The following is an 11,634-nucleotide window of genomic DNA, read 5'->3' as shown; positions in this document are numbered from 1 at the left end:
TGAAATGTACCATTGAGGTTCCAGCACATTCTGTTCATTGTTGGAATCCCTGCGGTAAAAGCTTATCTTTTACTGCCACAGTTTTGGTGATGCAACAGAAAACCAAGACATTTACATATAACTGCTTATTCAACCTAGAGCAGATCAGAACATTCATTAACACTGAAGATTTAATGAGTGTTTAAGTTTAAACTGTTTTTGACTGAGGCACAGGGCAACTAATCACAACAGACATCTTTAAGTTTTATAATTTAAACGTTTATATAGGTATATGTCATAAAGACACAGTAACAAACTCAGCCTAATATATTCTAGGATATAAAGGATCGACAGACAATTGATAATTAATCTGATAATGATAGGTTGGTAATAAATCTATATAAATATATCTAATTTTCTAAAATTTTACTGTGCTATGTAGGTTGCATGTAATTTTTTTTTAAAGCGAAGTTATCCAGTTAAAATGCCGATCATTTCAGAATGTATCCCTCTGCTGCTGTCAGGCACCATATCAGTGCTATATAAAGTCAAATCTGTTAACAGGTTTGAAGAGTTAACACCCTTTTCCTAAAGACAACTTTAATTTAATCTAACTATATTTTAATCCCTTTATTTAATCTAAATAAATGGATTAAAACATTGGCTGACAATTAAATGCCAGGGATAAGACTATTTATATTTGTAGTTAAGTTACGTCACACGGAATTTAGATAAATAGCTTCTGTAATTATAAAGCTGATTACTCAGGAGACAAATGAGACTGCTTATAACTTAAAAGGCAGAGAAAATCAATATAATTGTTTGTGTAAATATTTATATAGAAATGCATGAGTAGACTATTTACAAGACTTATGTTTAGGCCATAGCCCAGAATCTGACGTATCTATTATTCATATCTATCGTATCTATTTATGATATTAAAATGACGTTTTAACTGCAGTGTACATTTGGATGTTTTGTGGTTCTGTGCCAAAACTATTTGAATTTGAAATGACACAGTTCATCTAACGAATGATGTATTTAATATGATGTATTTTCACTTTCAGTCACTGAGATGCAAACAGCCAATTAGAAAGATTTGATATGAACAAAGAATGCTTTTAAATTGCTTTACAGTGGTGGTAATATGAACAAGAACATGCTTTGTGTGCTTCACAAATATCTTTATCATTATCTGTAACCGCTTATCCAATTCAGGGTCGCGATGGGTCCAGAGCCTACCTGGAATCATTGGACGCAAGGCCACCCTGGAGTGGGCGTCAGTCCTTCACAGGGCAACACAGACACACACATTCACTCACACAATCGGACACTTTTGAATCACCAATCCACCTACCAACGTGTGTTTTTTTTTTTTGGACTGTGGGAGAAAACCGGAGCACCCAGAGGAAACACACGGGGAGAACACACCAACTCCTCACAGACAGTCACATAGAGCGGGAATCGAACCCACAACCTCCAAGTCCCTGGAGCTGTGTGACTGCGACACTACCTGCTGCGCCACCGTGAATAATAAGAATTTTATTCATTAAAGTTGTCTATAATGTTCTAAACATGTAGTGGCCCTACACATTTTCAAAATATATTCTGAAAAAAAAGAACAACAAAAAATATCTGGAAAGTATCAAGCAGTATACTAAGACAATACACATTTTAGATATCTAGAAATATCAGCAACATTGTGAAAAATTCTGACTTTCTACATTTCTGTAAAATACAATGTTTAAAATCAGACCACTCAGGATGATGGTTTTACATCTCAGCACCTAAATTAGGTGTTTTTCAAACAATAATTGAAATTTCTTCTTTATCTTTTTATGTGTAAATGGACTCTAACTTATTTGAAATATATATTTATTTGAACAGTTAATGCTGAGTCTAGTTCCTTATTGGATATTGATTTTAAAAATATCCCTTTGCAGAGATAATGCAGGTGCAGGGAAGCCAGTCTGAACCATGAGCTTTACTTTTTATTGTGGAATGTTAATAAAGTCTAAAGTCTGGTATCACAAAGACCACACACACACACACACACACAGTGGTGGAGGTATGTAAAAAATCATATTTTAAAGTGATTTTTTGGACACGATTTTGTTATGAAGCAGCTATTATACTAACACCTAGGGCCCTGAAGGTTTTAAATATTCTGCACTAAACTTATTTTAGACACAGCTTATGTGACTTACAAATTAATTTCATTCAGCCACATAAACATCTCCAACTACCTATGGATTTGGATGGAGCACTATCACTCCAGAGAATGCAATTCCAGCTCCACAGTCCAAAGCATAGAAGTTCATACCCCTCTAGTGGATATTTGGCATTTGGCATGGTTCATATGAGTTTATGTGCAGTTTCTCCAGACTGTAATACTACTGCTGCTACTACTACTACCAAAAGAATTAGTAGTAGCAGCAGCAGTAGTAGTAGTGATACCACCATATGTATTTATGTATTCCTTTAAACTTTAATAACAAAATCTCACCTAATAATCAGTCAGAATTTTTATACATAATCTCCAAAATTTATTTCTGCGTATGGTATATGCAGCAATCTTCCAGATGGTAAAGAGATGAGGTAAGCACAAAACACAAAGTGTGAACGTCAGCACATCACATCATGCCCTCCTCAACATGGCAGGCTCCACTGAGAGTGCAGAGAAAGCTTCAGGACCCTATGGCTAACCACAGGAGTGCTGTCTTCCTCATACACATGCCTCACTGGATACTATAATATCTGTTTCAGAGCTCAACATTTCTTATACCTTTTCCTCTGTTTAAGTTATCTGTTAATTTTCCTCTCATATATTGATTGTGTGTTTTATTTTTAAATATGAAGCAACTTATGGATTTGTAACTCACTCATATTTAACAAAATGCTCCATTAGGGCACTATATGGTGCTTTGGATCAGTAACACTGTGTATACTTTGTTACTGCTACAGTATTTTCATATTATTGAGCAAAGTGACCTTGATTCCATCAAATGTGCAGTATTTTGCAGCTGAATTGTTTAAACTACGTAAAAAAATAAATAAATGAAAAGCTAATGATATAGAGATAAACCTTTTGCTCAGAGAGTGAATAAATAGATTAAATAACCACACATAACAATAATACTAAATATAACTTAAACAATGGAAGAAGTACACAAAAATAAAAAGAAGATGTCTGTTCTATATTTAACTTGATATTTGTAATTTATTATATAATATATTATTATATTATAGTATAATATATTATGTTATATTAGGGCGGCACAGTGGTGCAGCAGTCAGACAGCTCCAGGGGCCTGGGGTTGTGGGTTCGAGTCCTGCTTTGGGTGACTGTCTGTGAGGAGTTCGGTGTGTTCTCCCTTTGTCCATGTCGGTTTCCTCCCATGGTCCAAAAACGCACGTTGGTACATGGATTGGCGAAAAAGAAGTGTGAGTGTGCGTTGCCCTATGAAGGACTGGCGCCCCCTCTAGGGTGTGTTCCCACCTTGTGTCCAGTGAATTGGGGTAGGCTCCAGACCCACCCTGACCTGGATAAGTGGTTGCAGATAATGAATGAATAATATTTTAATAACAGTTCAAGGTGGGTCCAGAGCCTACCTGGAATCATTGGGTGCAAGGCAGGAATAGACCCTGGAGGGGGAGCCAGTCCTTCACAGGGCAACACACACACACACACTTTTGAGTCACCAATCCACCTACCAACGTGTGTTTTTGGATTGTGGGAGGAAACCGGAGCACCCGGAGGAAACCCAGAGCAGGAATCGAACCCACAACCTCTAGGCCCCTGGAGCAGTGTGACTGAAACACTACCTGCTGTGCCACCGTGCCGCCCGAATGAATATTATCCATCCATCCATCCATCCATTATCTGTAACCGCTTATCCAATTTAGGGTCGCGGGGGGTCCAGAGCCTACCTGGAATCATCGGGCGCAAGGCAGGAATACACCCTGGAGGGGACGCCAGTCCTTCACAGGGCAACACAGACACACACACATTCACTCACACCTACGGACACTTTCGAGTCGCCAATCCACCTGCAACGTGTGTTTTTGGACTGTGGGAGGAAACCGGAGCACCCGGAGGAAACCCACGCGGACACGGGGATAACACACCAACTCCTCACAGACAGTCACCCGGAGCGGGAAACGAAGAATGAATATTATGTTATATTATATTTAATTTTATTATTATAAGTTAGTATTACAGATGTTAATTATGCCAGATGTCAAATGTCAGATATGAAATAGATTTTTATTAATAAAACAATTTAAAAACCCTTCATCTTATTTTTAATATTGGACTTCATATCCCATGATCCTCCAGTTGTCCACGTCATCCGGAGGCGACATTCAGCAAGGAGAAGCTTCCGTCGGTTCTAGAAGGTGCAACCCGGAGAGTTTTTAGTGTTTTTCAATGTCTTCGTTGTTTGCTGAGGCAGCGTTTTACAGAAACAGCGTCTTAAACTCTTATTTTTAACCACTGAGGTATGATCAACAAAGGAAGTGCTTACTGAAGCTGTTACAGTCAGACTGAGGGTGTCAACAGACAGCGCGAACAGCAGGACACAGGTAACTTTACTGTAGTCGGTTACTGTAACATACGACTTGGAGTGGAGAACATCTCAAACATACAGCTTTACCAGGGTTTTGAGGGGTTTGAGATTGCACATTTTTATGAATATCTGTCACTTCAAATTCTACCCATCCGAAGGTTAGCTTGATATTTACATTGGTGTTGTCTTGCTTTAAATGTTGACTCAGGCAGACGTAGCAGCAGCAGGAGAAATGGAGGGTGAGTCTGAGGCACTCCTGAGTGCCATGACTGACTCTTTGAAGGTGTCAGACTTGGAAAGAAGTTCAGATGGCCAGAACACTATAGCACATGATGAGGAACAATTCTTTGATTGTGAGGAGACCTTCAATGCAGAGAAAACATCACCAGCTGGAATCACGACCATGAACCACACTGTTACGACACACACTGCCACTTCTGATCAGGGCGAAGGTGAGGGACAGCTCAATGACTTGGAGACAGATGCTCCTGAAGGTCCAGTTGACACTGACACAGAAACAGAAAAGGGATCAGTAGAAGGTTCTGAATCATGCGAAGCCAGTTCTGCTGAAAGTAGACATGAGTCACTACAGGCAGCAGCTGTGCTGGATGATGGATTGCGTGAAGAACAAGAGAAATGGGAGGAGATCATTGATGAGGATGAAAAGAGGACAGACTCTGATTCAGAATTCAAGGAGGAACCTGTACAGAAACCAGAATTTGATGAGGATTACCTGCGAGAAGTGGAAAAAGACCTGACGGAGGAAGAGAAAGAGGTAATCACCATGTTTTTTTACCTTCCTTGATTACATTATGCACAGATGTAAATGCCAACTCTTAAATTAAGTTTTTGACTCTGCAAGAAATAGTCATTTTGCTAGCAAGGCCACGTTTGAACCAATGTAATTTTATTGCAAGGTTCTAAATGTATTAACCTACTGCTGTGACACATGATCCAGAGCTGCTAGTCCACACCTACCTACATTTTCTTAAATACTTCCTTTATTTTCTTTATTCCACATTTGTTCTCTTCATAGAGCAGAAGAGTGGAGAGTATGGCAATGAAGGAGAAAGGCAATGGCCAATTCAAGAATGGAGGTAAAAGAGCATTGCTTGTCATTCTGTTTTTTTTTTTCAACAGGAAACGATATTTAGTTTATTGAAGTGTTGTCAGTCTTTTTTTCTACACAGGTGTAAGATACAGATTTTTTTTAACACTGCATTTATTATGGTCATACAATAAACCATACTCACCCACCTACTTCCAACTACTAAACATCATAAACTCTGCATTTGTTCTTTGCCTGACATTCTGACATTTATTTGAATTCTTATATTGTTTTATATATTTATGAATTATGTTTTTGTTTTCACAGACCATGCAGAGGCAGAGGAATCTTACACTGCTGCCCTGAAAGTCTGTCCCGTGTTTTACAGCAAAGAGAGATCCATTCTTTTCTCCAACCGAGCAGCAGCACGTCTACACCTGGTAAAACTTCATCTTTAAAATATATCATGGAAAGCTCAAAAAGAGAATTCAATTTCTATACTTTCCTCCTAGCACTGTAAACTTGGGCCCTCATCCTGATTTGATTCATTCATTCATTCATCCATTATCTGTAACCGCTTATCCAGTTCAGGGTCGCGGTGGGTCCAGAGCCTACCTGGAATCATTGGGCGCAAGGCGGGAATACACCCTGGAAGGGGCGCCAGTCCTTCACAGGGCAACACAGACACACACACATTCACTCACACACTCACACCTACGGACACTTTTGAGTCACCAATCCACCTACCAACGTGTGTTTTTGGACTGTGGAAGGAAACCGGAGCACCCGGAGGAAACCCACGCGGACACGGGGAGAACACACCAACTCCTCACACACCCGGAGCAGGAATCGAACCCACAACCTCCAGGTCCCTGGAGCTGTGTGACTGCGACACTACCTGCTGCGCCACCGTGCCGCCCTGATTTGATTCAATTATTTATAAAAAATGATAAAAAATTTGTCTTTAGTTTTTTTTTTTAAAAGGACAATTGATTACATTAATCTTGATTCATGATATTATTTGTTTTAGCTAATTTTAGTTTGACATATCTCATCATTTTTGACCCAGTGAGGTGGGCATGATTCATTTAAAATAACTGTATTATGTAATATCTATCTATATGAGCTTTATGTGAGCAGCTGGGTTTGAGCTTGCACTATGAATACTTAAAAGACTCAAACTAGAAAATATGTAAAAGGCCTTAAAATATTTGTGATCGTCTGTGCTGATAATTATAATAACAAATGCTGAAATAATTATAGAACCAATTATAAATTAACAAATTACGAATGTAATTGTAATGCAAGTAATTTTTTTTATTTGCTGTTTATTCCTCGCTTTTGTATTTTTTTTTCTTTTAGGAAAAGAAAGATGAAGCCATCAGTGACTGTTCTAGAGGTGAGATTTAGAGTAAATTGTGAAATATGAAGCCAATATCTACCCAAGTATAACAAGAATATATCTGTGGAAATTACAAAGCGACATTTGTAATCACTGCTATTTTTCTCAGATTTCAGCAGTTCATTGTAATAGATTATTTTAACACGCAGGGAGATACATACACTCACATGCAATATTTATAGCTGTTTTTCTTACAAAATTTTCTGCACTAAAATTCTTTTTACTACTATACATTCCTATTTATTTGCATAAAAGTTGTTTAACATACTGAAAAAAAAACACTTTTCTGTGGAGGATGCAAAAGCATTTTCTTTTAGAACCCTAAAAAACATGGAGCTAATAGGTGTTCTCCAATGTTTACATGCCTCTATACATTAAAAAAAATTATGAAAAAAGATTATATTATGAGTAATTTTGAAGCATTTCTATTTGTTGATTCATCATGATGGACACTGCTGTGTTCAAATGATGGAGTAAACTAGAATAAATCTATTTTTAATTGTACAACGACGATATGTTGCTTGTGTTTTCTTCAGCTATAGAGCTGAACCCAAACTATGTGCGTGCCATTCTGCGGAGAGCTGAGCTATATGAGAAGACAGACAAGCTGGATGAAGCTCTTGAAGACTATAAGACTGTTCTTGAGAAAGACCCCAGCATCCCAGCAGCAAGGGAAGCATGCATGGTGAGCAATGATTATCATAAATTAAGTTTTTCATTCATGTTTATCTCAGCACAGATAATTTGTTCATTAAAACCATTGTGTTTACTTTAACTAATTAAGCACATATGTGTTTGATTAATTTATTATTGTTATTATAAAAAGTCATTTTTAACTCCAGGAAGTAGCAACTGATCTTTATGAATGGGAATTTGTGATGTTTTCTTACATTTTTCTATAATGGGCAACTCGTAATTAGAATGTTCTATTTTCCTTAAAAAAAAAAACAGTTTATGATCGATCAAGCAGGCCATGTTTAAAACAGGTTTAATTGAGTGTACATCCAAGTCACTTGGTGTCTTTTTTTAACATGAAATAGAATCATTGAGGAAAATTCAGATTCAGAAATGACTAATTTCTCCTTAAAGCAAGCATTTTGGCAAACTGAAAGTTTTTGAGGGTGGCATGGTGGTGCAGCAGGTAGTGTCTCAGTCACATGGCTCCAGGGACCTGGAGGTTTTGGGTTCAAGTCCCGCTCCAGGTGACTGTCTGTGAGGAGTTTGGTGTGTTCTCCCTGTGTCCACGTGGGTTTCCTCTCGCAGTCCAAAAACACACATTGGTAGGTAGATTGGTGAAAGTGTCCGTGGGTGTGAATGTGAGTGTGTGTTGCCCTGTGAAAGACTGGAATTGAAATGTCCAGAGTGTGTGCTGTAAACCAAAATTTTCTCTCAGTACACACTTTTTATGTACATATTAATTAGTGTTAGTGTGTATTACATTTTATGTTTATAAACATGTATTTAATGTTTAATTTAATGTGCAGTTATTTGTCATTGTAAATCGTACAACAAAATGTGTCTCTGCACTTATTATATCTGTGGCAGTGAACACACACACTGGCACACACTAGGAGCTTTGACACACCCAGAGCGGCAGCAGCCATCTAGCCATTCTAATGAACATTTATGATCACAATAAATAGTTAATTTTAAAAAAATCAACAGTGGGTTTTTCTGCTAAGAGCAAGGAATAATTATGTTAGTAATATATTTCTTTGCTCATGGCCTCAGGTGTTACAAAAAAATTTATAGCCTTTATATAGCAAACATTTAAAACCTAAATTGGATGAAAAACACTTTTTGCAATACACAAATTGATGAAAATAAAACAGCGCAAATCTTTTCCCTGTTGATCCCTAAATATTAAAATATAAAAAAAATTACTTCCCTAATACATTTATTCAGTTCTAGATACCAATAAATTTATATATGTTGTGTTGACCTGTTTTTGTAGTAAACAATAAGGTTTATGAAAATATTAGGAGTATTAACTGAAAGATGAATACTAACTGAAATATAAGGAGTTTTAACTGAAAGATCCAGCAGCATTGATGGGCCATATTTCAGACTGCATTACCAATGAACTGTGACAGTGAGCTATCTTGTTTTCTGTCTCATGCAATTCTACCTACAGAGACTACCACGGCAGATTGAGGAGCGAAATGAAAAACTGAAAGAAGAGATGCTAAGTAAGATCACATTTTTTTTCTTTGGTATATTATCTCTTGTGTTGATAAACTTTTTGCAAGGCTAAAATTATGCCATGAGGACTGGTCTTTAGAACAAAAGGCTAGTGAATTTTGTGATGAAAATGGATGGCTTTCAGTCATTGTTCTGGATTGTTGTGTTCTGCCTGAACTGTTCACCTAATCTAATCTCACAAGCGCACTAACAGAACAGAGCGGCATGTCCATATGTGCTGCTTTTTTAAGAAAAGAACACTCTGAAGGTTTAAGGGATGTAGCAAAGCAACTCTCTGTCCTCACTTTCAAACACTGACTCTTTTTGTGCAAGATATAAATAGTTGGGAACAGTTTGAGTAATTGTTTGTAATTTGGAAAATGGATTTTTAGAGCATTGTCCTTTATTAACACACTTCTCAAAATCTTACATTGTGTCATTGTCAGAACAAAAACATGGCTCTTCTTTTTTTGTTTAAAGAAATTTTAAAAAATCATTGTAATATGAAGCTGCATGGAAAATAGGAGTTTTTCCCTTTGTTTTGTAGAGATATTTTTGTTGACAGAATGTTTTGTCCCAACAGTGACAATTTTTATAATTAAGCCATTCAAATAACATTTTTGCTAACGTTGTTAGAAAATATAATCAGAAAGCCACTTCAGCACTATTGGACCATAACAGCAATGACTAGTCTGAGCAACTCTAATTAGGTTTATAGCTGTTGCATTTCTGGTCCTTAATAATTAAAACTACTTCTTGATTGCTAGCTATTAAAATTATTGTGCTTGTTCAAAATGAATGCTTTTAAATAATGGCATGGGAAGGAGAGGCTAAAAATATGTCCTCCAATGCTGATGTACATGCCCATGTTACTCTGTGATAGACAATTTGGGTGCTGTCCGTCTGTGACTGAAAACCACAATAATGTGTGCTAAACACTTTTCCTGATGTAAATCACACACTGAGGGGCCAGGTGTGGAGTGTCACTAAATGAGAGATAGCAGAGTGGAAGAGCCTGAGACTTTACTGCATATCAGTGAGAGACCAGACAGGGGTGTGTCTGTTTAAACACTACATATTGATCTCATTGCAGTCAGAGCTTGAGAGAGAGTGCGAGTGAAAGACAGACTTGTGTTAATTCTCTCAGACAAAGGAGAAACCATGGCTTTTTTTACACAAACCTATTATTTAAAGCATCTCTAAAGGCACTAATTGCCATAATGTTTTTTTTTTTGTCCCTTCCAGGTAAACTCAAAGACTTGGGGAACATGTTTTTGCGTCCGTTTGGCCTCTCTACAGCCAACTTCCATGTCAACCAGGATACCAACACAGGATCCTACTCCATTAACTTTGTTCAGAATCCCAATAACAACAACAGATAGCAATAGGGAGATCTATTTACAAGAAAGATCATCAAACAGCTACAAGACTAACAGACTATTATGTGAAAGAGTATCATCCCTGTATTTATTATCAGTGCAGTGCAGCACTCTGGGGTAAGGCTTGTGTCATTTTCTGAGTTTTCATTCTCATTTAGAAGGTGAATACTGGGATTGAATGTTTGTGCTTGGCTTGGGTTACTTCATCAGATTTCATCAGTCTGTTTTCATTGATTCTGACACATTAAATTATGAAGAAAAATCCTTTCCAAATTGATTCTTGTTCATGATGTACTTTGCATTTCACTGATTAAATGATTCGGATGTAGTTTATATCAAGCAAGATTATTACAGGATCTGTGTAAGATTTCAGTATTTCTACTCAAGGATTTCCCTTGCCCCAGGGTTTTGGAAAAAGTTTACATGATCAATTTAGGAATGGGAATGTTTACAAAAAACAAGTTTATTGAGATAAACAAAAAATATAAATCTATGTAGTTTTTCATGTTTGCAAACAGGTCAAAGTGATTTTACAAGATCATAGCTTTCTGTTTTGTATTCTTATAATATTGTATTAATTTGTATTGTGTTTTACCTGCAGTCCCAACTTTTGTTTGTAATATTTTACTTTTCTTAAAATTAGTGTAACATTTATGGAGCAGTGGATGAAGAAACATGCTTATTAATAACTGTACAGATCTTAGTACAAGGCAAAAAGCAGATGTTTATTTTTCATTTCATATAGAGATATACATATATAATAACAAAACATTTTCCACAACCACCATTCTCGTACATATTCAAGAGTTGTCCGATTGTACTGAAACGCATATGTACACCAGCCAGACACAAAAAAGTGGACGGGGAAGCACAGGTTTTTTGTTTGTTTGTGCATCTGCAGAATTCCCTCACTCTGCTTTCCCTTTCTGCAGCGTTCAGGTCAGTCAGTCTCTGCCATTAAAGAACACTCATGTGAACATGAGGCTGAGAACTCAAAAATTCTGATATAGTGGAACTGAAGAGACTGACACGCTGGCTCAGGCCATAGAAAGGTATGATGGGTAGGCATAGGCTGTT

The 11,634-nt window shown here is 37.1% G+C and overlaps 1 protein-coding gene across 1 annotated transcript; it reads left to right on the top strand.

Moving 5' to 3' along the window:
* Positions 1-4,334: 4,334 nt before the first annotated feature.
* ttc1 (tetratricopeptide repeat domain 1) lies at positions 4,335-11,397 on the top strand. Its single transcript, XM_066645439.1, has 8 exons — positions 4,335-4,563; positions 4,756-5,322; positions 5,584-5,644; positions 5,923-6,035; positions 6,958-6,994; positions 7,534-7,682; positions 9,132-9,186; positions 10,424-11,397. The coding sequence occupies exons 2-8, from the start codon at positions 4,780-4,782 to the stop codon at positions 10,558-10,560; spliced, it is 1,095 nt and encodes a 364-aa protein (XP_066501536.1). The 5' UTR covers positions 4,335-4,563; positions 4,756-4,779; the 3' UTR covers positions 10,561-11,397.
* The last annotated feature ends 237 nt before the right edge of the window (positions 11,398-11,634 follow it).

Source organism: Hoplias malabaricus, chromosome 15 (genome assembly GCF_029633855.1).
Source record: "Hoplias malabaricus isolate fHopMal1 chromosome 15, fHopMal1.hap1, whole genome shotgun sequence".
Taxonomy (NCBI): Eukaryota; Metazoa; Chordata; class Actinopteri; order Characiformes; family Erythrinidae; genus Hoplias; species Hoplias malabaricus.
Note: the sequence above shows the minus strand (reverse complement) of the source record. Positions and strands in the feature narration are given on the sequence as shown.

Coding starts and splice junctions, on each gene's coding strand:
- ttc1 (XM_066645439.1), top strand. CDS start 4,780: ATGGAGGGTGAGTCTGAGGCACTCCTGAGTGCCATGACTGACTCTTTG. Junction 5,323..5,583: donor TGACGGAGGAAGAGAAAGAG/GTAATCACCATG, acceptor TTCTCTTCATAG/AGCAGAAGAGTGGAGAGTAT. Junction 9,187..10,423: donor ACTGAAAGAAGAGATGCTAA/GTAAGATCACAT, acceptor TGTCCCTTCCAG/GTAAACTCAAAGACTTGGGG.